Below are 24,798 nucleotides of genomic sequence, written 5' to 3'. Positions count from 1 at the left end.
AGAGGACACAAAATTATTTAATATATAAACTTTAGCAAATATCAAAGAATGATTATCTAGGTGGGCATGCTTGTGATGACTATGCAATTCTCCTATGCATGTTCCAAGCTCAGTATCGCTGACATGGTCCCACATTTTCATAGAACTGTTATAATGTTTACTATGGCACCGGTAAACCTGTGGCTAGTTACTACATGTTTTCTGAGCCTGTGGGAAATTTATTTTTGAAACAGTTGCCAGTAGTGTTGGTTGGTTAGCAGCTTGTGAAAAATACTTGTTTCCCTTTTTCGTAAAGGGGAAATAATCTTTTATTATCTGCAGTACCTTAAACCACATGAGAAATTGATCTCCACGTGTTAGACAGAGTGGGTGTAGACAGTGCGTGAGAATGAGGAAGATACAGGTGGTGCAAGCGATGTATGTCATAATGGGGTCTCAGTTTTGCTATGTGTAAGGTTTCTATATGGGTCACATAGTATTTGTATATATAGGAAGAAAATATGTGTTACATACCTTGTTGGAACATTAGTTGCTGGAGGGTAAAAGATTCAGGGCAATGTAAAAAGAACAGGGACATGATTTGAAAAGGCACAGGGCAATAATGAAAAAGGCACAGGGACAGAATGTAAAGGCACAGGTACAGAATGTAAATGTTAGACTCCAGAGTCATGATGTAAAGGCACAGGGACATTACATAAAAAGCACAGGGACATGATGTAAAGGCACAGGGACATTATTTAAAAAGCACAGGGACATTATATAAAAATCACAGGGACATAATATAAAATGGTACAGGGCAATGGTCTAAAATGGACAAGGCATTGATGCAAAAGGCACAGGGACCTAATAGAAGAAAAGATACAGGGACATGATGTATCCGGTCATGAAAGTTTGTGTTTAGGCAATTCCTGTTATGGCTGAGTCTGTCTCCCAGTTCTGCACCTGCTGTCACCATCAGGAAACCCCCTCTTAAAAAGCCATGCTGGAGTTCATACATGTGGACAGGAAGTGGTACAGGAAATAAGCAGCAACAAAGGATAAAAAAGGTGAAAACAAGAATTTGGTTTAAGAAGACAGTTATTAAAATATGCAGTACTTTAGAAAACAACAATATTTGTCATTTAGTAGTAATTTACCTCTGCTTTAAATGTCATAATATGAGGATAAATGTTATGCCCCTACACTGGTTATTCTATTTATGTTTGTGCCAAAGATCTCAGAGTCACAGGCCGGCACTTTTGGCATCTGTTGATCTGATCAGTGCCAACACTGCTCCTGTATAGACTCACTTTAGGAATGGAAGTTCTAGGGAAGTAAGGATGACCAAAGAGAAAGGCTGCCTTTCAAAAGCAAGGGGCACACTTGGGTGGACAATTTACTAGAGTGCAACAAATTAAGGTTAAAATGCATTGTGGTAATTAGCTCATAAATTTGAACTTGGCTACCATGCACCATTTGTTTTCAACAAAACTCACTGACGGTTCACATGTAATTTGCTGTTCATTTATTTAAAATAGAGTAGTATGTCTGATAAAATCTTCCTTGGGCATTGCAGCAAACCTTTATTATCTAATCCTTCAAGAAGTGACTGATTCCTATATCTCCCACCATACATTGCAGTTTCCATTATTGCCCCAATGTCACAAAAAGGAACAGTAGTGACATAACGGCCCCATCAAGGCTGTATTACTTGAAGGAAACAGAATGCAGATTTGCTGGAGAGGTATTTACAGTCCTCTTTATTGGGATCTTTGTGGGGGACAAAAGTGTCTTTAAAGTGTAACAATAACCCAAACCTTTTTTCTACTGTTGGAAAGACTGATGTATATAGTCCCTAATACCACTGAAAGATTTACATAAAGCCAGAAAAGAACAGGAAATACAACATTTTATGGTTTTTCAATGGGCTAGGAGTTAGGGGGAATAATTTTAGAGTGTTTATTTGTCCTGGGGACATGTGGGATTTCTCCTGACTTTGGAGAATTTCCTACTTACCAGTTAGGTATGTGGGACAGGAATTGGAGACAAGACTGACAATAAGAAACTGAATGGTGTTTAGCACCTTTCTCTTCAATATTTAAAGAATATTAAACAAAATTTAGATTCAGTTTTTTTTTTAATTTAGAGTTATATTCTGAAGACCAGCAAGTCCAATGAAAATCATAAAAACCACCTTCCTAATACTACATAGGTTTCCCTTGTGGTCAGGGGTATCTGACACACACACATTATCAACAAAACCTTTAAATCCCATATGCATCAAGCTGCAATACTACTGACAGTTTTCTATTATGGCCAATATTACGCTTTATTAGAAGTTTGTGTTAGAATAGCTCCTGTGTGGGATCAGACCATGGAGGCAAAACTTTCCCCTAAGCACACACTCAAATTCCGGTTGTTAGTTCATCCCTTTATCCCTAATAGGGACACCCTACAAGTCTTGCCTTTTTGGAGATGTCCTGTCCCAGCTGTGTAGTCATCACAATGTGGATCTTGTCAAAGCCTCTTAGATTCTTACTTTTGTTCGTTATTCCTGCTTCCAACAAATCACCTATAAAAACTTACTTCACACTTGCTGCACTATATTTCCCACCATTGTAACAAGATCAGTGCACTTCACCTGTCCGTGGTTTTAATGATATGGCTGTGTGTTTCCATTTAGTTGGGTGCATCATGATAAGAACAGCACAGGAAACTGATGTTAACATTAGATGTGTTACATGACTGATATATCTTTTATCATATTTCAGATGACTGTGAGCACACGTTATCATGCTCGGAATGTATCAAGTCTCATCCAAGCTGTGTGTGGTGTGCCGCTAAAGTGAGTACCTTTACCAAGCATCACTCAGTCACTGATAACATACACACATTGGGTCTGATTTATCAAAACTCTGAAAGACTGGAGAATATAGACTATCATAGATGAACCTGGGTGATCCAGCAAACCTGTAATGGATCTGGTCCATGATTGAAAACATTTGCCAGCTAATAGCAAATGACTTTTAAGAATTTATTACAGGTTTGCTGGATTACCTAATTTGTTGGATTATCTGCTGGAAGGGTTTGTACCCTTGTTAGGTTCATTTGCAGTCTGTGTACCTGCTGAGGGTAAATCTTTTAACAAGGACATGTTGTGACAGCGGTCCTATTTAGCAATCCCCTTGGTGTGGGGTGATTTCTTGTTGTGTTTTTAGGGTATGAAAGGATATCTCCCCAGTAAGGCACAAAAACAATAACCTTAAAGGGTCGGTAACTCCTATTGTATCTATCCAAATCAAATTGATGTTCTTTCACTTAAACTTGAAATGGACCCAGCATCAGACACATTTAAAGATCACATTCAGTAACACGTAGGTCCAATGCATAGGTATGCCTTACCTGACACAGAAATCACAGTGCTCCCCTAAAAATGAAAATCTGCTTACTGTCCTGAAAGATGGCGTCATCCCCATCTCTCCCCTTAAATCAGTTGCACTTCATTGCTCTAGATTGGCTTCCCTGGTAGTGCCAGTGCCAGCACAATGTGTCTTCCAAAGCCCTCCTGCAGCCTAAACCATGGAAATATGTGACTGGGTTACATTGAGGGAAAACAAGGAGACAGTTAACACCACCGAATAAGAAGTACCCGAACAAGGACCCTCATTGCAAGACCACCAGGTGTTGTTTTAATGAAAGCTGCAAATGTACAAAGTTTAAAAACACTTTTTGGAATTACATCTTATCATTACCATGTATTTTTAATTTTAAGATTGGGTACAACCTACTAAAACTCACACTAACACACTTACTACATAGGGACCAATATATAAAACTGAAGCTTGTAGTTTAGATTTTAAAACCCCCTGTTTACCTTTACTGTGTATTCTGGAGGTTACAATTACATCCTATATGGGCCCTTGTGACCTCCGCAGAGGAGAAGGTCATCATCTGGTGATAATGTTTATGGTAAAATTTTACAATTATCAGTTAGTAAACTGTTAGTACATAGTAAACAAGGAGATTTTATTTCTTTTAGCTCACTCACTAGAGTCAGTCGCTTACATCAGTGTCACCATCACAACTATGACTCATTTTGTCTACCATGGTTTGTGGGGAAACGTCTCATGAGAATTGCGCTACTCACTGACATAAGACAGAGGACTGAAATAGGTTGAACGTTTATTGTTCTAAGAAAGATTGTTCATACTAAAAATATTTTGTAGCCATAATTTGTAACCATAACTAGATAGATTGATGTGTTAAACTAGTTAGAACCCTCCCATGTTTGTTCTTAAAATGTTTGCATATGTTTTACCTTTTAAACAAACGACGATCCATAATTTAGGTGGACATTGTCCTATGTCTGTGGGTAACCATAGAATACCCAATAGGCAAGTTTGTGCCAGGGAAATTAGGCAGGGAAATAATTAACTATTGCTGATCTCACTGAGACCATCCTACATGTATCTTCTCAACAGTCATTAGACAGAAGCAATTCATACTTGTTTTCATATCTCCTCCCATAAAAAGGAACGGATGGCCCTTACATAGTTTAAAAAAAATAATATGTGTGATAATAAGTGCTTGCAATTAACTGCTCAGAACTTTGTACAAAACTTGTATAAGGTCATGAAATTAAAAAAAAAGGACTTGACTTTCCATAGGCACCCTAAATAAAAACATGGTTTGTGGTCAAACTGATTGAGAGCCTCAGAAAAGATAAATGTATTTAAACCGAAGGGTACAGCTAAAAATGTGATTTGTTTATGTAATTGCACAAAATACAATATTAGTTCCACACTGTGCTGGGCATGTGAGTATGCAATCAGCTGAAGCAAAGGCTAAATTACAGTGGGAAATGCTTAAAAACACACTGCCCCTGATTCATCAATAAAATCCGCGCTCGCTGGAAGCGCGAAAGTACGCGCGGCCATCAATCGTGGTTTACCACGGTCCGGACTCGAGTGTGCGCGTACACTCGCCTCACTGCCAGCCGGATTCCTGCATTCACAATAATAAGCAATAGGGAGCGCGAATCTGCCAATAAAGGTGATTAGATTTCAGCAGCGCGATTAAGGAGGATCTGTTAAGCTCAATGGTGAGATCATAGCAATTAATTAGCACGCACCTGCTCTCTGTTCTGTGCTTATTTACAGTCCTTTACAGGCTTAGCGCACATAAATGTTAAAAACATTTAAACAGCGCAAACATTTTTTTTTAGGGCTATGGGTAATGTGTGTGACATTAGAAAGAATGATTTTTTAGGGGAACAGTGACTTTTAATGCAAGCTCACCAGTGTAAAGCTGCCGGAGATGCGTGGCTCCGGCCGCGAGCTTTTTCAGTTGCTGAATAGCGCGATGGCGTACGATTTCGGATCGCGAATACGAATGCGCGACCGATAATCCGATTCTGCTTGATGAATCAGGGGCACTATGTATACTTGGGTTCAATTTTACCCAAGCCTTTTGGATCTGTTGCCTCCTAAGCTTTATACTAAACTAATACCTATTACCACATAGGTGGAATCAGTAAACAATATTGTACATATGGGTCACTGGGTATTGTACAGACTCGCACCTTGTTGGCACGTTGTGTGGATCCACATCTCCTGAATGTGATCCTTTTGCACTTTTTTTGTATTCTTATTTTTGTTTGTTTCATTGTTTATCTGTATCTGTTTATAAATGTTTGATAAAAATATGATTAAAAAAACACAATACTAATGTGTTCTAGCTGTAAACCAGAATCTCTACTTTTTAGAAGAATGTATGCTATATTAGGGTGTAAGTGGATTGTATTGTTTGAAAACAATATTGTGTAAGTACATACCGTGGAGCAATGTTTATTAAAGCAGAATTTAAACCTAGATATAATCTAGATATAATTACGACAGAAGAAAGTTTGCAAATTTGGCCATACACTGGTCGATTGGTGCACAAAGAAGTAAATGATCAGTATTTTGGATTGTTTATCTGGATTATTGCAGTGCACCCATCAATACATTCAACATTTAGCTGAGAGTATTTCCCAACAACTACAATGCAATGGGAGCAATCAGTGCTGATTTCATGAAAAAAATGGAGCCAAGTTATAGTAGATGTGGGAAGCAATCACATTGGCTGGTGGTTGTTACGGATCACTCCATCATTGATCTAACAGTTAGGTCTGATGTTTTTATGTGGTGAACGGCTGCCTAAAGTCTCTTCTTCATCCTAAAAGGTACATTGAGTTGAGTAAAATTTTTGTAGACGGGCTTTAGATTCACAAGCAGTAAGCATCCAAGTGCTTTTTTAAAATTACTGACATATTTATATATATATATATATATATATATATATATATATATATATACACACACATTAAAGATTAAAAGTAGGATTAAAAGCAAGATTAAAAGTAAGAAAAAAAAGAAATTGCACATTAAAAAAGGACTTAACACGAGTAGTCCTAGATTGTAAGCTCTTTTGGGAAGGGTCCTCTCCTCCCATGTCACTGTCTGTCTGTCATTTGCAACCCCTATTTAATGTACAACGCTGCGTAATATGTTGGCTAATAATAATAATACCAATAGTCAAGGGTACAGCAATCAAGACATAAATAAATCTACTAAATCCAGATAGTTTATCTCCGTTGAATCACTGTGGAAAGTTTAAAATAAAAATTAGCAAACGCTAACATAACAGACAAGTTTTTGATAAACAAATTAAAATTGCTTGTATTGTTGTTTAGAACAAAGTCGCCATCTGCTCACTAATGATTTAGAGAAAATTATGTGATTGTTGATAATGTTGATAATTGTCTGATAATGGCGCAATCTCATCCCAATCTCAACCAATGATTAGTTTGACACATGGTAAGTATTTATTCTTTCTGAGCAAGGGATTTATCGGTCTTTTGCTCTGTGCAGTATTATAGAATTAGGTTATGTTATGTACATACAGTACAACCAGCTTTTAGGGAATTAGCTGTCTAGTCTCTGAGTCAAAATAAGAAACCACAGAATGGTTTTTCTGCTTGGCACTTAGATGTGTGGCAGTGGGGACATTTTCATGTGTCTATCATTGTCTCGTATGATCGATTACAAAAGCTTTGAGGTTTTCACAGCGGAAGTTTTCAAAATAATCATTTCCTTCTTCTGCCTGTGTGTACTGTGCCAGGCTGCAAACCAAACGACATAAATGCATTGGTGTTCTGGATGCAGTTGCAAGACATGTTAAGGTGGCACTGTACTGTCACATTTGACACAGCTAAGCTACACCATCCATAAACCACTGACACATGTACTGATCCATTCCACTCAGTATAAATGTTTTATCGTTTATGTATGTATCATCATTTATGAGTGAATTATCATTTATCATTGACATGCTTAAACTTAGAGGGGTGACTAATGAGCTGCATAGGTTTTTTTGTACGTGGTAAAAGCAGAGAGAGCCGTCATGATCATAAACAGGCCTGGATTCAAAAGCAGAGACCTAAATAATCAAAAACTTTAGGAGGGAACCGATTTCCTTTTATTTTAATGTCTTGTCAAATATGTAATGAAGTAGTGAAATGGGAACAATAAACAACACAAAGAATTCACATTTTTATATGAACCTAAAATATTTTACGAACAAATATATGATATGTGTGGTTATAGGTGGAAAGAGAGCAAAAATGTTTATTTAAACCAGACAAACTCCCTAGATATTTTAGTAAACTAATCCAATAGTGAATTGTTCAGTTTTGTTTCTTAAAATCTGAAGTTATTGTCTTGAAATAACCACATTTTTTATTGCAGAGGCCACAAGTAGTAATGGTATTAAAAGGGATTTGGTGGGAGTTTTAGTTTGTAGTATGTATCTACCAGGGGGTGCATAGAAGTTCCTGGCTTTGCCCCCTTCCAGATGATATAGAAAAATGAATGTGGGGGCATATGACAGTCTGATATCTTAGTTTGTAACTGTGCAAATATCAGGTCTGTGCGATTCTTAAAACTGTTTTTTCTTTTAGTGAGAAGCTGTGATGGCAGAGGCACAAGCAAGTTTCACGTCGTTGGTGTTACGGGCCGTCATGAAGTTTTTGTTTCTCCAGGGAAAGTTAGCAAAGGACATTCACACTGAGATGTCACATACACTGGGGGAGAAGTGTCCTTCCTTTCCCTGGAGAAACAAAAACTTCATGACGGCCCGTAACCAGACTTTATTTTAGGAAAGGATAGAATACCTGAGAGGTTTTACTGCTAGGACATCAAGAAATTTCTCTTCACTTCCCATATTGATGACAGTATTTCACTAGACAGGAAGGGGTAGTGGTTCTATCATCCCCCAACATATCTAAAAATAAAGCATTTCTCCTTACCTGTCCTGGCCTTTTCACCAGACAGGAGGTGAATAAATCTCTCTAGTGGAGACTTCAATAAATGTAAAACCAGATGGGAAGTAGAAGTAGGGAAGTTCAGAAATGAAAAGAAATCATGTCTATAAATTCACTTTATTAGCTTTTTTTCCCTAAATTTTTTTCCCTAAATTTCACCATAATGTTTATGGGTGGTCTAAATGGACAATCACAGAAAGCAGAAACAAAATGTTATAAGAACACAATTGTGATTATTAAAAAGCGGCTAAAGGAAGTTTAGAATTTTCAAACAGAAATAATGTTAGTCTCAGTTTTTTATAGATGTGTTATGTTCAGTAATTAGTCATTCAGTCACTCAAGGGACATGACTATGGACTTTGTAAAGCTCTGTGTAATATGTCGGCTCTATATAAATACTGGTTAATATTATTAATTATGCCTTCTATAGATTTCAGAGTTCAGTTCAGTAAAGTACACTTTATTTTCAATCTGTACTCAAGAAGAAGTGGATATAGCTAAATCTGCAAAGCACTTTGAAAGTGAACTGAATTTATGACATATGCATTAGGCTCAGTATTTTTGAATAACTAAGTATAAACTAATACTTAGTTATTCCAAATAAAACTAAATTAAAAAAAAAACTATTTAATTATTTGTACATATTTGTATACTGACTGAGAGACAAAACTTTCTAGTAGTACACTGTGTATACCAACCTATTTGAGAGACATTTTTGTTTTTAGAAATTATTGTTATATATTATTATAACGAGATCTGTTGTGACTACTTGTTTTAAGGTTTTCAATAACTTCCTTTTTTATTGCATGTTATTTTTTAAGGTTTGCCTTTAAATGTATTTTGTATCAGGTTAATATATATAAAAAGGTAATGATTATTTCTTGTAAAGTAAAAGATAAATAATTGTCCTCTGTTTTCACTTCACAGAACTTCACAAAAGGAGGTGAGTCTGAAGGTTCCCGATGTGCCACCCGTCTAGAGCTGCTCCAGCGTGGATGTGATGAAGGACTTATTATAGATCCCAAATCACTTATTAACATTGTGAAGGATACACCTTTGAGTGACAAGGCTGATCAAGAGATTATCACGCAACTTGCACCTCAGAAAGTGCATCTGAAACTTCGTCCTGGTGAGACTCTTGTCTTGCTTTATAACACTTTGCCATGTGTTTAGTCTGTAAAGCCTCATATTAACCTCAATTTTTTAAAATTTGGGATAGAGTGGGATGGGGGCTGGACTAGGAGAACAGGGTGATTTCCTGGGGTGCAGGCTGATGGCATGAGACCTGAGAGGGATCTGAATAGCGTACTTTTTAACCCCGAGAAAAGCTTCAGTTTTTTCAGATTCACATTTAAAACTCACCAAATAAAGCAAATAAAATCACCAAATAACCCTGGAGTGTTGGTAGAGCCGTAAAAGACCCAGAGAACTTCTGGGTATCAAACTTTTGCAGCACTTGTACAACATAACCAAAAATGAGTGAGGTTGTTTTCTGTCCCCATGTCATCTCTTATCCATTTCATTATTTCTTTTTGCTGGCTTCCATTTTTGGCACTTTGAGATGAGCCATTTGTGTTCTAACCTGGCAAGTCTCAGGCCAAAGAACCATTGCACTCAAAAATACACACGGATGTAGCACAACTTATACTTCATATTTGAAATCAAGAAATGTATATATAAACTGATATTTTTTCCCTGGTAAAAAAAATCCTCTTTGGGCAAGATGTTCCTCCAAAACAAATATAATTTTTTAACTGGCCATAAATTGTCTTAACTGTAATTTCATGAATATATGACATGACTAAAACTAAAAGTCAAATGTATAATCATGGCTTAAAAAAACAAACGATAATACTAATAAATTGATGTAAAAATACGGGTAAACTTCATGTTCAAAGACTAAATTTTGTAAAGATATTTCTAGTTATAGTAATGATTGAGCATTTGCGTTAAATAAAAATGAAATATGTATTGAATAACATAAGGAGAACCCAGTAATTCATAACAAAAATGCCAGATTTATTCATCCACTAAATGATTTACATAACAACATTTTCAAGAAATGAGAGAAAAAAATAAGATGCTAGCGTGGGTGTGGGAACAGATGCACAAGATATAAATGCATAACAATACAAATGATCAGCAAAGAGATAAGTTGGAAACATTTACAGCAAAAGAGACCCAGGGCACCTTGTAACTGACTTTTCCAGAACCATGTCTAGCAACGCCCCAGACACATTCAGGTGCTTAGAAACCTTTTAAAATGTACATACAAACTATTTATTAGCAAAGGAACAGAGCAAAATAATGTTTTTTTAGGGTTCCTTCTTAGTAGCCATAATTAAATGTTTTGCTGTCCCAGGGAGCACAAAGCACTCACATAGAGCTCCGCAGGTACCACTGTCTATGGCAGAGTTTCTGTACCAGGGTTCCTCCAGAGCTTGCTGGAGGTTCCTTGCAATGAGCAATTTTTGTGCCTCCAAGATCAATTAAATTGACACCAATCCTCTTTTTTGGTTGTTTGTAGGGGTGTTTATAATAGACATGCTTGCCACTCACCGTCACCCAAATGTACTGGAGCTAATAATTATAGCAGAGGTTTCCTAAGACGTGACGGTTATTTTTAAGGTTGCCCTATGTTAAAGAAGTTGAGAAAGGCTGGTCCAGGGGAGGATGCTCACTTGGATGAAGATGTTCACACTGGACCACACAAATTAACTCCTGGCTGAGAAAAGTTTTCTCTTTGCAGGTATTTCTGAGTGAATATACAGGAATTGTTACATCATTTTGTTTCATTGCCAGACAACGATTCATTTAGGTCATATTTGCCCATGTACTTGATGATCCAGAGATATATTTTTAGCAAGAAGAAAACTGAATACTAAGACACAGTCGACATCTGATCTTTAATACAGTCAATATACCTTATATTCTGCACTTTACAGGTTTGATAGGTTGTAGGTCCATGTAAGGTTGTTCTCCATTTGATCCTTGAGACAGAGCTTAGTTTACAGTCTTTTTATCTGCTCATAATGCAAATAAAAATGTTGTTTCTGTTTCCCCTTAATAAACTTTAGTTGGCGCTATTACTAATTGCAGCCTGGGTTCCACTGTCTTGGCTTTTTTTCTGTTGTTTTATGTAATCATATCGTAATTCCCATAGATGACATGTCTGAACCTTTAACTGTCATGTAATATAAGTGCGCATTTAGATATGTGGGCTTTTGGAGAAATGGTTCTTTTACAATAGTGGGTCCTATATATCTACACATCAAAGAACAGTTACAGGTAAAGCTGACCCACAGAAAATCTGGATCCCTGCATGTTTGTGCTTATATGGGGGCATATAAACATAAGGAAGGTAGGGATTTTATGATGTAGTGCAGAAAACAACTTTTGCACTAGCACTAAAGAAACAAAAATTTCAGGAGGAGAATTATGATTCAAATTATGTAGAACGATGAACATTTTAGGAAGTGAATTATATAAATACATAAAAGACAAAACAAAAATAAAATTATTTACAAAACTTTGATTTTCAGACCATCGTCTCTTCAGAAAGTATTTTGCATTTTTACTTCTGGTTTTTTTTTCTATTTTTTGAATTCCAGGAAAGAAGGAGAAGTTCCCAGTGCGGTTTAAGCGTGCAGAGGGGTACCCCATCGACCTCTATTACCTCATGGACTTGTCTTTTTCTATGAAGGATGATCTAGAGAATGTGAAGAAGTTAGGAAGTGATATTCAGCAAGTGTTATACAACGTTACCAAGTCCGTGCGCATAGGTACAAACTTTTTACCAACTTGAACCGTGATGCAATAAAGACGTTTATCCATGAAAAATTTGCCGTGCAACCTGGCCCAGTTTTATAGAACTTGATGAATGTGATGATCTCTATGACCTTCTTAAGTTTTGAATCCTCCCCGCACCTTACAACGTGGTGGATAAAATTTATTTGGTAGGCCTGGGGAAGATAGTTAGGGTTCCCGGAACCTTTATGATGACAGTACTATCAAAAAAAAAATAGGCCTACAAAAAGAAACAAATACGCACAGGACCTACCGGACAGTGTGTGAAAGTAATGCAGGTAACCAATGTGTTAAGATACATAGCAGCAGGTTTCTTACCTGATCGGTAGGCTTGAGCTAGCTGGTAGGGCCCCTAGATGATGTATGTAGGCATGGTGAGGCAACATTCACATGAAAAATTCCGCAGGCAAGGAGAGATTTTCCCAACTATTCTAGATATAAAGTGCTGAATTCAGGCCATTGTTGTATTAGTTGGAGAGCCCATTGAGGTCTTTAAAAGTGGTCTGTTTGGTGATATTGTATACTCCATCTTGGGTGCAGCGTCCTCTAGTCAGTGGTCAACTAGAGGTGACCAGGTATTTAAGTATCTGGAGGGTTTGTGGTTAATTGATCATTTCCCTGAGATGTTGCTGGGTGACTATCATATCAATTGTTTCCAATTATGGTGGATTTAAGGACCAGATACCCATACAAATATACTGCTGTGTTTTTTATATTTATTGTTTTGTAGATAATTATAATAAAAGGCTGCTTTAATCACCTAATTTACCTTGTGTTGTCTTTTTGTAGTGTGGTTGGTGGGAAGCTTTGGCCAAGCTGCAAGCAGGTTATCTGTATATTTCTAAACTACTATGGTCATTGCTGTTTGCTTGTTCTGAATGTCTCTAGACAATCCTAAAATAATATTTAGTAATTGGATACATTTTAAGGACAATTTTAACTAATGCCATGGCCAGGTTTAGAAGAATTATCTATTAGTGAAAGACAGGCAGTGAGCTCTCTCCTAAATTTTGACTTTCACAATGCTTTATTGAATATGGAAGTTATTTAGACAATTAGTAACATTGTGATTAGATTGGTGTAGAGAATACTGAGAACTCATCCCTAAAATGAGACTTGAGTCTGAAACAAAAAAAATCATATAGTTCAAATCTAAAAGCTGAATTTTAAGATAACCTCTCCAAATAGATAAACTCCGTTGCATTTATATGGTGTTTGGTTTCATTTTTTTTTTCAAAAACAAGAAATATTTACTCTCTTTGTTTTTTTATTACTGGATCTGGATTTTTATTACTGTGGTTTTTGAAAACAGTTTTGTGTCATGACCAAAAACATCAGCAGATTATATTTTATAATGTTTACTATAGAATAATGAATTATAACTATATGCAATGGTCAGGTAATAATCATCCAATGATGTAACATGAAATACATTTTATAAGCTTATACAGGTTGATAGGTGATTACTTTTTTTTTTTTTTACAATTAACACAGAACAAGAAACTGACAAATTACAAAAAGAATATTAAATCTTATTGTATGGATACTGCATAACTGCTTCCCCTTGCCCTAGGTCTAATTTGTCTAATTTGAAAGGTATATAAATAAATATGTGGATATGACTTCAGGCATATTTATTTTAACCACAGTGTTGGCAGTTTTGTATAATTTAGTTAAATGATATGATATTATATTTTCTTTTTTACAGGTTTTGGTTCATTTGTGGATAAGACAGTGTTACCCTATGTAAACACAGTACCATCCCAACTAAGGAATCCATGCCCATCGCGAACAGAGCGCTGCCAACCACCCTTCAGCTATCGTAATGTCCTGTCTTTAACATCAAACCTCACCTTGTTTCAAGAACGAGTCAGTGCCGAGAGCATCTCTGGAAACCTGGATTCACCGGAGGGGGGACTTGATGCCATGTTCCAGGCTGCTGTGTGCACAGTATGTGTATAAAAAAGTGTAATATTATAGAAGTTCCAAATGAATGTTGTAAAGTTCATCTAAGTTCAACTAAGAAGGATCAGGGATTGCAATGACTGGGGATATGAAAGGGAACAGAAAGCTTTTTTGTGACACCCAGTGACACCCAGTTACCAAACTTTAACTGCAGCTTTGGACAGCTACCATTATGTTGGGGCAGTTACTTTAGTTACCTCTATGATGGGCTCATGCATTTGTTTTATATCCCATTCAATTCTTTGCAGAGGCAGCCAGTCAGTCACGCTCATATTCCAATGATCTTCCTGGGATTAAATAAACACACAAGGGCCTTAGCATAGAAGATTTTGTCAGGTGGCTGTTTAGCCGAAACTTTTGTCCAAACCCCATATTTCTTTTCTATAAGGACTTCTGTAGACTGAATAACAACTGTAGACTAGATGACCAGTGCTGCCCTAAATGTAGGGCGATAACATATAATAATGAATTCCCAACACCTATATTATGCACAGAAGAATTTCTCTGATAAATAAACTCAATCTGTTTACAAATCAGCCAATTTAGCATAGCCCAATCTAAACCCCAAAGTAGATTTTGTGCCATCTTGTGGATGATTTATCTTCATGCACCTTGATTGTTGTTTTCTGCAGTGTTGCAGTCATTATCTAGGAATTCACTGCCTGTCTAGTTATTGTGAGATTCATCTTACTGGTAATTCTGAATTGTAGGGACTCTGTGGCCCTGATTTATAAAGCTCTCCAAAGCTGGAGAGAATACACTTTCATCAGTGAAACTGGGAGATCCAGCAAACCTGGCATGGATTTCTTTAAAGTCATTTGCTGGATCACCCAGCTTCACTGATGAAAGTGTATTCTGTACAGCCTTGGAGAGCTTTAACAAATCATTTCACTTTATTATCCTTACGCAATCTTTCTCACCTTTTTAATATGGGGAAACCCCTGAGATAACTTTCAGTTTTTGGGGAATCCCTGACAAAAATAAAATTATACACAGCTCACGGTAGATTAGCAAGGGGGTTAGTGGGAGGAATGCCTTTTGCATTGCTGGCCATTGGGAAATTACTTATTGTTTAGGGAACCCCCAGCAACTTCTGGAGGAACCCTGGGTTTCCACAAAAACTTGGCTGAGAAACACTCTACCTAACTGAACTATCTCTAAATACTTGTGTACCTAACTTTTACATCAAGTTTTACATCCGTCCATCCCATATCAGCTTTCATTACTGGAACCTTTATCTGGGGCTTGCTCAGGTACCATCTAGTGCAGACATGGGCAAACTATGGCCCGCATTTGGCCCAATGGGGATGTTTCTCTGGCCCTTTGGGTGTTTTGCGGCTCTGGCAGGTGCCACTGCAAGCAGGGTCGGGAGAAGGACCCCACCGGGGGGGCGCAGCAGCCAGAGTGGTGGAACACGTCCCCAGATCTAAGCCTGAAATTTTTTTCAGATTGTGGCCCCTGACATTAAAAATGTGCCCACCCCTGATCTAGTGGCACCGTGACTCTGTATGTCTAGGTAATAAATCATCTTTTCCAGGTGATATGGCATATTTACCTATTCCAGGACACCACTGAACTGATAAAGGAATTTTTTGTATCACCTAAAAGTTCAATAGTGGAGTGCAGTCTCCCAATCCTCAGTCACATAACAGTATTAGGTAAGAATGTTTAAATGAGGACAAAAGTTTTGGCACATCCGGGACTTTGAGCAAAGCCTACAGGCATGCAAACTCACTTAGCTTGATCTTTCCCGCCCTTGAAGTTGTAGATATTTTAACTATCATTTCAACATCCTAATAAATTTGTCAAAGGTACCTAAAATGTCACCTAAACAAAACTGAGATAGTTAACTTCTCTTCTTACGTTTCCAAACCACTTCCTGACTTCTTACTGGCAGTAAATGACAATGTCATTCTGTCTGCTTCACATGCTGTCTGCCTTGGTTTAACCCTTAACTTTTTTTTTACTTCTTACATTTACATACATAGATAGTAAATGGTAGTACAGAAATGCAGAAATAAACCAAATGCCCTTCAGGTGCTGACCACTGATTTCCAAAACATAGCTGGTTACAATGGGAACTGTTTGTGGTTAAGTCTAGGGAGAAAAGTAGATATCTCTATATGCAGATATCTCTACATAAAATATCAGTAGTAGGAAACCCACTTGAAATGCAGGGCATGGCAACACATATGCCATCTAAGCTACAGAGCTAAGAAAAGGTATTGTGTTTCTGTGCCACAGAGCCATGTCCATCCATTCAAGTTGACTGGGCTACCAAATCATGCACCTATAAAACATTGTGTTAAAGCTTGTGGGGCCTAATGAGGACATCCTTATCTTTCATAGTTTCATTTATATAAAGGTAGAACCATACTAATTAGTAGGTAGTAGGGTTGCTTAGAATGTTTTCAGAGGCTAATAATAACTGTAAATATTGATCAATGTGCTATCTCTTGTGACCTCTGATTTAATTTTTTTCAGTTTTGCCTTTAACTTCATAGAAGGTGAATGTGTTTGTATGATGTTTGTGTTTGTGTGAAATACAGGGTTTAGGAAAGTTGTAGTATTTAGTATTTATGGTCATAAATTTCAGTGCTGCAAGTTCTAGTAGAAGAAATCTATGTAACTGACTTGATTACAATTAATATGTGATAGCTTACATGACAATATACTCCATTCCCTATTGCTGTATCACAGGACCACATTGGTTGGAGGAATGTAACACGGCTTTTGGTGTATGCCTCAGATGATATCTTTCACATGGCCGGAGATGGAAAATTGGCTGGCATTTACATACCAACAGATGGCCACTGTCACCTAAATGAAAATGGAGAATATTACCAAAGCAATATGTATGTGAGTACAATTGTAGGCATTAGCACCTCAAATCTTATACTTCATACAGTGGTGTTCCCCAGCATATTCACAATGGTAGTGTGATCAGACATTTGTGTAATTGCAAAGTTCCTTTATAAGGCAAAGGGTGAATTTTATCTCTAGGACTCCATATACACAACAAACCCAGTATGGCCCAAATGCAGTTTTATGACAGTCCATTTTACTAATCCTCCTCTGTATTTTATTACCCTGCTCTACTAGGTAGCATACGATCATACAGAGCTCAGCTTCAGATCCTCCAGAGCAGACATTTGATGTAGGAGTTTTTATCTGTTGTTTTTTTTTTGTAGCTTTTGTGCCACTACTTTCTATTTACTAAATTTAAACCTTTCCTCTGCAAACAACTGCATGCTTTAGACCTTCACCTGAAATGCAGGCACAGTGAGATGTTGGAAAATACCTTACATCAGTTTCTTGAACTGTTTTTGATGTCCAGCTATTAGTTTCTTAGAAAATTGGGTATAGGAGATAGCCTGTATGTCCACGTTGATGTGGACATACCAACGTTTGCTTTTCTGAGGCAGGTCAAGATTTCCACTTGATGTCCACTTCTAGGACACCGATATTTGGGGCTCTTTTTCCCAAGCAAATTGGTTCAAGTTAATACCTTCCTTTATCAATGGTGGCAGTTTGGTTGTGGCAAATAAAAAGATTGCTTTATTGTAGCATTGAGTTTGCTAATCAGTATCAAATGAAGGTCTGCTTGAAACCAATATCCAACTGAGATGATTAAGAGAATGTGTTCAAGTGGTAAGTGAGTCAATAGTGCCACATAAGTCAGTACTCTTTTTCCAATATAATGTAAAAAAATTTTTTTTTTCAGGATTATCCATCTGTGGGACATCTTTCCCAGATTCTATCAGCTGCTAACATTCAGCCTATATTTGCAGTTACAAGCACTGTTCTCTCAACCTACCAGGTGAATATATATATATATATATATATATATATCTTTTACTAATACAGTGAGCTTTTACAAGTCTTTTGATAGCCAAGTGGTGGAGATGGTGGTGGAGGTTTCCAAAGAAAGAGTTGTGTTATGATGTGTGAAGAATCCCAAAGAGAAATATACAAAGAGAATAAGATCACTTTACCATTATGGGAATAGTAAGACAATGTGATCACCATCACTCAAGTGTTTCACATTATTTATTTCACCTTTACAGGAGCTGAGTGATTTGATTCCTAAATCTGCAGTAGGGGAACTGTCAGAGGATTCCAGCAATGTGGTTAATCTTATATCTCAAGCCTACAATGTAAGTCGTTCATTCCAGACATAACACGGCATACAGTAACTGTTTATTTGTAGTAATTTATATGTGGATTTAAAAGGAGAAATATGAGGGGGTACTGAGAAGTTCCTGGCTTTGCCCAGAAAGAAGAGAGCCAGAGTTATGAAATAACACATTTATTCAACATATTCCCCCTGAGACTGATGCACTTGGTTCAGTGTAGTTGCAGCTTTTCTAGACCGTTCAAATAAAAGTCCTTGAGCCACAAACCAGCTCTCAGCAGATTCTTTGACGTCAGAAATGTCCTCAAAACATTGCCCCTTCATGTGTTTCTTCCAATTCGGGAACAGATAATAGTCTGAAGGGCCCAGGTCAGGTGAGTAGGGGGGATGGTGAACCAATTGTAAACCCAGGGTGTTCAATTTGGCAGCCATAGCGTTGGACTTGTGTGCAGGTGCATTGTCCTGCAAAAAAAGGATCCCTTTGGTCAACTTTCCACAATGTTTTGTCTTAATTGCCTCCTTCAGCTGGTCCAGGAGGTTAGCATAATACTGTCCGGTGATGCTAGAGCCCTGAGGTAGGTAGTCCACCAACAGACTACTGTCTGTGTCCCAGAAAACCGACGCCATTACTTTTTTGGCCGCTTTCTGGGTTCGGAACTTCTTCGGCTGCGAGGACCTGCTGTGGCGCCATCCCTTTGACTGTTACTTAGTTTCAGGATCATAGATGTGGAGCCAGGTTTCATCCTCAGTAACTAACCTAGCCAAAAAGCCTTGTGCAAATCCAAAATGGACCAAAACGGCTTTGAATGCTTCAGCTTGTTCCTTCTCCTGATCACTGTTCAAACATTTCGGCACTCACTTCACTGAAAGCTTGCACATATCTAGGATAGTGGTGATAACAAACCCAACACACTCCTGTGAGATTTCAAGTATCTGGGCAATCTTTTTTGTGGATATTCGTCGGTCCTTAATAATCAGCTCATGGACAGCATCGCAGGTGCCAGGTCAGTTGAGGTTGGGGGGCGTCCACTGTGGGGCTTATCTTCAATGGTGAAATGCCCAGTCTTGAAACGAGATATCCAGGTTTTGAAAGGGCTGTAGGAAGGACACCTCTCCCCCAGTGTTTGTGACATCTCAGTGTGAATGTCCCTTGCTGACTTCATGACGGCCTGTAACTCCAACGACATGAAACTTGCTTGTGCCTCTGCCATCACAGCTTCTCACTAAAAGAAAAAACAGTTTTAAGAATCGCAAAGACCTGATATTTGCAGTTACATACTAAGATATTAGGCTGTTATATGCCCCCACACTCATTTTTCTATTTTATCTGGAAGGGTGCAAAGCCAAAAACTTCTCAGCACCCCCTTGTAGTGTGCTACACACCTTAAATAATTTGAATGAATGATCTCCCTGGTATTTACTACACCTTCAAATAATTCAAAATATGCAGTTGGTTCGTATGAGGACATAGGGTCCAGCTCCAGTATTATAAGTTCTAGCATCCATTTGGGATGTGCTGTTTGTGGGAAAGGTTGGAGTAGTTGGTTCTGCAGAGCATGATGTAAAACACCACTCAAGGACATAGATGGATGAATACTTGAGCAATGTTCATGAGGTCTATCATTCCTATCATGGCGTACAGACATGCATTTCCTAAGTCCTTTTCTAGAGCAGTTTATTCCAGTCAAGGGGAACTTGTAGATATCATTCAGTCTTTTCAGTATCCTAAAATAGTTTATTAGAATACCAGCAGATTTCTATTGGTAGATGTTTAATTCCTTACTGTGTTTTTTTTCCTTTACCTCTTCTTTTCCAGAATTTATCCTCCACAGTAAACCTGGAACATGTCAATTTACCAAAAGGAATCCACATCTCTTATGATTCTCACTGTCCTGACTTTGTTAGTATGGGGCAGCCAAGAGGGCAGTGCTCCGATGTTAAAATTAATCAAATGGTAAGTGATTTTATTATAGAACAATGATAACGTAAATGATGTCATCCACTGTATGGGGATTGTGGTAAAAGAAAAACACTCAGACTCAGATATATTTGATGTATAAAGAAGGATGAAATTTGAACACTATCCATCAGGCTGGTAATAGCATGTGATAGCAAGAAGGAATTGATGTTTAAATATGTAAAATGTCTACAAAAACTGATGTTTTCACTTATGGGTGCATTACCAATGAAGCTGGTGGAGTGAGAACCCCTATCCAAAGGGAGGTGGGTGGTTGCAGCTGACAGAGTTCTCAGCATGGAATCCCCATGGGGGTTATTGGTACATCTGGCTTAAATCTGCTGCATTATTGACTTTTTGTAGACTAACCTTTTCCTATAGAAGCATAATATATCAAGATCCATTCTATAGGACATGACAATGTTTATTTCCCTGCAGGTAGATTTTGATGTGACTGTGTGGATAGACGAGAAGACATGTCAGCATGGAAAACAGAGCTTCAGTCTGAGGATACTAGGATTCAGTGAGGATCTCAGTGTGGACGTTGAACCAATATGTGATTGCAACTGTAATGATGAAGAAATCTTCTCCAATCACTGCAGTCAGGGACTTGGAAATTATAGCTGTGGAGTTTGCAGGTAATTAGGAATGCTAATTTCACCCTCATTATTGTATCATCATGGACACACACACACACTGATATTATGCATTAAAAATCAGAAACAAGTTTGTTCCCAAGCTTAACCAATAACAAAAGGAATTAGTTTACCCATAAAAAAATAGTAGACCTAGTGGGAGTTTTAGAAAACAAGACTCAGAGGGCCACTTCGGAAATCTGGTCGTTTACATATGGCACCCATTGAAGGAAAACTGGAATTTCCAAGGAAATGTGACAAGCCAGGGGTTGTGAGTTGCTGCACAGATCAATATAAAGTATATTAGCTTTGGGGGTCAGGAGTTAGCACTGATAGATTGAATACTCAAATATTCATCTCTTTCTACCTGTTACCTAATATCAAACCGTATTATTATTAATAATAATGAACAGGATTTATATAGCGCCAACATATTACGCAGCGCTGTACATTATATAGAAGATGCAAATGACAGACACAGAGCTTACAATCTAAGAAAAGTTTAAAACGATGGGTCTTGAGTACTTTTTTAATGAGCAGAAAATAGGAGCAAGCCAAATAGGGCGAGGAAGACCATTCCAGAGAGTTGGGGCAGCTCTAGAAAAGTCTTGGAGCTGTGCGTGTGATGAGGTTATGAGTGAGGAAGTCATTAGTAGGTCATTGGATAAGGCAAGGCACAGGAGCTTCACAAACCTAAGCTAACTCCTTATTTGCCTACTCACCTCACCTGCAAACACATTGGAATTACTGCTTCCTTTTCAAAAAGTTACTCCAATGTCCTAAAGCTAGTGACTCTTGCTTTGCAAACATCACACCCTTTGTACAATTATTAAATATTTTACTAATGATTTGTTCAATGCCATATGGGTTATGTAAGTCAAATTGTATCAGATATGAAGCACATACAAATATTCAACAATTCCATTACTAATGCAATATTCTTTTTTTTAGCTGTGTGGATGGGTATAGAGGAAAGCACTGTGAGTGTCCAAAAAACAAGTATGAGTCTGACAAGGACTGCATTATGGACGGCTCTCTGCTCCCTTGTAATGGACGTGGAAGGTGTGACTGTGGACAGTGCACATGTAACAAACATTTTCGGGGAACATTTTGCGAATGTGATGATACCAGTTGTGAAAGACATGATGGCCAGCTTTGTGGAGGTATTTTAAAATCCAGATACAGATTTTTCAAAAACATTAGTTGATGATAATTTGTAATCCTATGTAATGTACATATATACATTAAAAATAAATAAATAAATATATACATATATATATTCAATATTATATGTAGGCGCTAAATAAATACTGTTTATTATTATTATTATTAATAATAATTTAACAAAAAAATACATCAGGTTCAAATTTAATATAATGGTGTTGCAGTGCAGCAGATATAGAGCTGTGGATTACACTGTATATATTACACAATAAAACATTTTCACTCTGATCTAATGGCAGATGTGTGGATACCTAAATCCAAACTAATGATTATTTCTGCTTCCTTGTTCAGGTCTGTCCAGAGGGGTCTGCGACTGTGGCACCTGCAGGTGTAACTCTAATTTTACAGGCAACGCATGTGAATGCAGCAATTACACCAGTGAATGTGAGACTTCAGATGGAAAGATATGCAGTGGTCATGGAACTTGTAAATGTAATAAATGTGTCTGTGAAAAAGGATATCAATCCAGCGACAAATGTAGTGAATGTTTTCAGTGTAAGAGCCCATGCCAAATACACAGGTAAGAATAATTATTATTATGATTGATGTGGGGATACATTTGTTCTCAGTAATTAAAGGAGATTGTTTGACACAAAACATTATGGAAGGTAATTTAATAACACAAAGAATACTTGCTGCTAAATTGTTAATCCACCAGATGAAAACCTCTCCTGTTAAAAGCTCAAACTATCTATATAAACACCAAAAGGAAGCCAGCAGTGAAGATAAAATGTGATCACTAAAATTATTTTCTTGCAGGATTTTGCAAAAAAGTGTAAAAGCATTACCAGTGCTAACATTTTACTTGGAGAGGGCAACAATAGCGAATATAATCCAACATGGACAATCAGACATGACTGATATCCTATATTTAACATCTAACACAAAGTACAACGGTGGCACCCAGACAATATTAACCTATTGTAATGTCATCTGGTGATAACTACAGAATGATACATACATTTCATTTGATGTCCATGCAGTGACTGACACCAGATAGAGCTAATATTGGACTGCGTGTAGTTAAGAATTCTACTTTTCCATACGGTCACATTGATTGTTTCGTTGGTCTTATAGATATTTTAGAAAATACCAAAATAAAGAAGAATCACGGGTAATTCATTGTAAAGCTCCTTCCATGTCACACAGTTTATCAGCATGAATGTAGATTTTATTGCAAGTTTTGGAAGCCCGATTCTGAATTTAATATGGAAACAAGCTTGTAATAAATTAAATATTTGTGCTGGCACTGCAGATTTTTATCTAAAAATTCTGGTTGCTTGGCTGTCTATAAGTAACGTTGTTCAAGTTACTAAAATCATTTGGGGCACTGCAATCACGGCCAGTGAATTACTATTACATGATAATTGTGTTCTATTCTCTCAATCTGTAGAGCCATTGGTCGATACTCTTAGATAATTGTTTGCAAATCGGAAAAAAGAATCAATACCATATCAATACCAAGAGTGGAGTCTTCTAACCTGCTTAGTCCAAGTTGTATTTTTCCCTAGACATTGAAACAGATGATGAAGCAAGAAACCCTGTGAGCTGTGTTTTTTTTTATCAGATGATAAGTCAAATGGTTCTTGGTTACATAATCGTGATCATCCTGGCCAAAAATTTACCATGTGCACAGAGGTTTCCTAATGTCATTTTAGCAATCCCATGTGGCTGATCACTAAATGACGGACCAGGGCTGACCACTGTCCTTATGTGTAGGAGAGGACTCAGCTGGGTGCCTTCTGCTTGTCTTCCCCCCTTTCTTCTCCCTTAGACTATACAGTGCCATGTGTAGAGTGCTTATTCATTCTAGGGTTGATGGAAACAATATTGCAAGATCATTTCCAGCATCATAAATTATACGTTTATTGCTTGTGTAAAGCTTTGTTTGCATTGTTATAAAGGAGCAATTCATTACCTGTGTAGGTTACACATGCTTTACACGGATTTTGTTGCCCCTTTACTGCAGCTTATGAATGACTAACCAACAAATGAGCAGTTCATTTTCTTGTACCTTGAAGATCTTTTACTGAATGTGAGAAGTCCCTATTTAATGTACAGCGCTGCGTAATATGTTGGCGCTATATAAATCCTGTTTATTAATAATAATAATAATAATAAAAGTCGAAATCACAGATACTTAAATAAAGATGATTTTCCTCTTGCAGAGACTGCGCAGAGTGCAAGGCATTTAATACTGGACCATTAAAAGATAACTGCACCTTCTCCTGCACCCAAGTTGTTGTTAACATTGTTAAGGATTCTGAGTTTTCAACAAAGGAAATTAAGGACTGGTGTTCTGAGAAAGACATTACATTCTTTGTGACTGATAATGGTGATGGTGGACCTGTATATATCTACGTAAAGAAAAGACAAGGTGATTTAAAATAAATCTAAATCTAATTCTAATTCCGGAAGCCAAAATAATATTAGTAGTAGTGACTGCATGTTTTCCAATGGAAGGGGGCACTATGTATTTGTCTGGACATTAAATTCAGAAAGCTATACACACAATTGCGTACTTTTAGGCACTTTTATAAGTGGGGATTTGTGTAGCTTTACCATAGCAATAATTGTAACTTTGATGAAACTTTTATGAAATGAGATTTGGGGGCTAAAACACATCTTTGCCATTAAGTAGATAATTCTCTTCTACTGGAGGAGGGGCACTGGGTTTCTTATAATTCTGACATAGGGGTATAATATTCAGGAGTGTAACTATGATCTTCTGAAT

The 24,798-nt window shown here is 37.3% G+C and overlaps 1 protein-coding gene across 2 annotated transcripts in view; it reads left to right on the top strand.

Moving 5' to 3' along the window:
- The window catches only part of ITGB7 (integrin subunit beta 7), a 39,190-nt gene that overhangs the window by 10,550 nt on the left and 3,842 nt on the right, over positions 1-24,798 (top strand). For both annotated transcript variants that reach the window (XM_072405805.1, XM_072405797.1), the window contains exons 3-14: positions 2,751-2,824; positions 9,269-9,470; positions 11,953-12,123; positions 13,857-14,098; positions 16,814-16,972; positions 17,838-17,933; positions 18,181-18,270; positions 20,065-20,202; positions 20,644-20,843; positions 21,792-22,003; positions 22,356-22,584; positions 24,233-24,441. In XM_072405805.1, coding sequence (XP_072261906.1) covers positions 2,751-2,824; positions 9,269-9,470; positions 11,953-12,123; positions 13,857-14,098; positions 16,814-16,972; positions 17,838-17,933; positions 18,181-18,270; positions 20,065-20,202; positions 20,644-20,843; positions 21,792-22,003; positions 22,356-22,584; positions 24,233-24,441 — 2,022 coding nt within the window. The remainder of the gene's footprint in view (positions 1-2,750; positions 2,825-9,268; positions 9,471-11,952; positions 12,124-13,856; positions 14,099-16,813; positions 16,973-17,837; positions 17,934-18,180; positions 18,271-20,064; positions 20,203-20,643; positions 20,844-21,791; positions 22,004-22,355; positions 22,585-24,232; positions 24,442-24,798) is intronic.

Source organism: Pyxicephalus adspersus, chromosome 1 (assembly GCF_032062135.1).
Source record: "Pyxicephalus adspersus chromosome 1, UCB_Pads_2.0, whole genome shotgun sequence".
NCBI lineage: Eukaryota > Metazoa > Chordata > Amphibia > Anura > Pyxicephalidae > Pyxicephalus > Pyxicephalus adspersus.
This window is presented reverse-complemented; position numbering and strand designations above follow the sequence as displayed.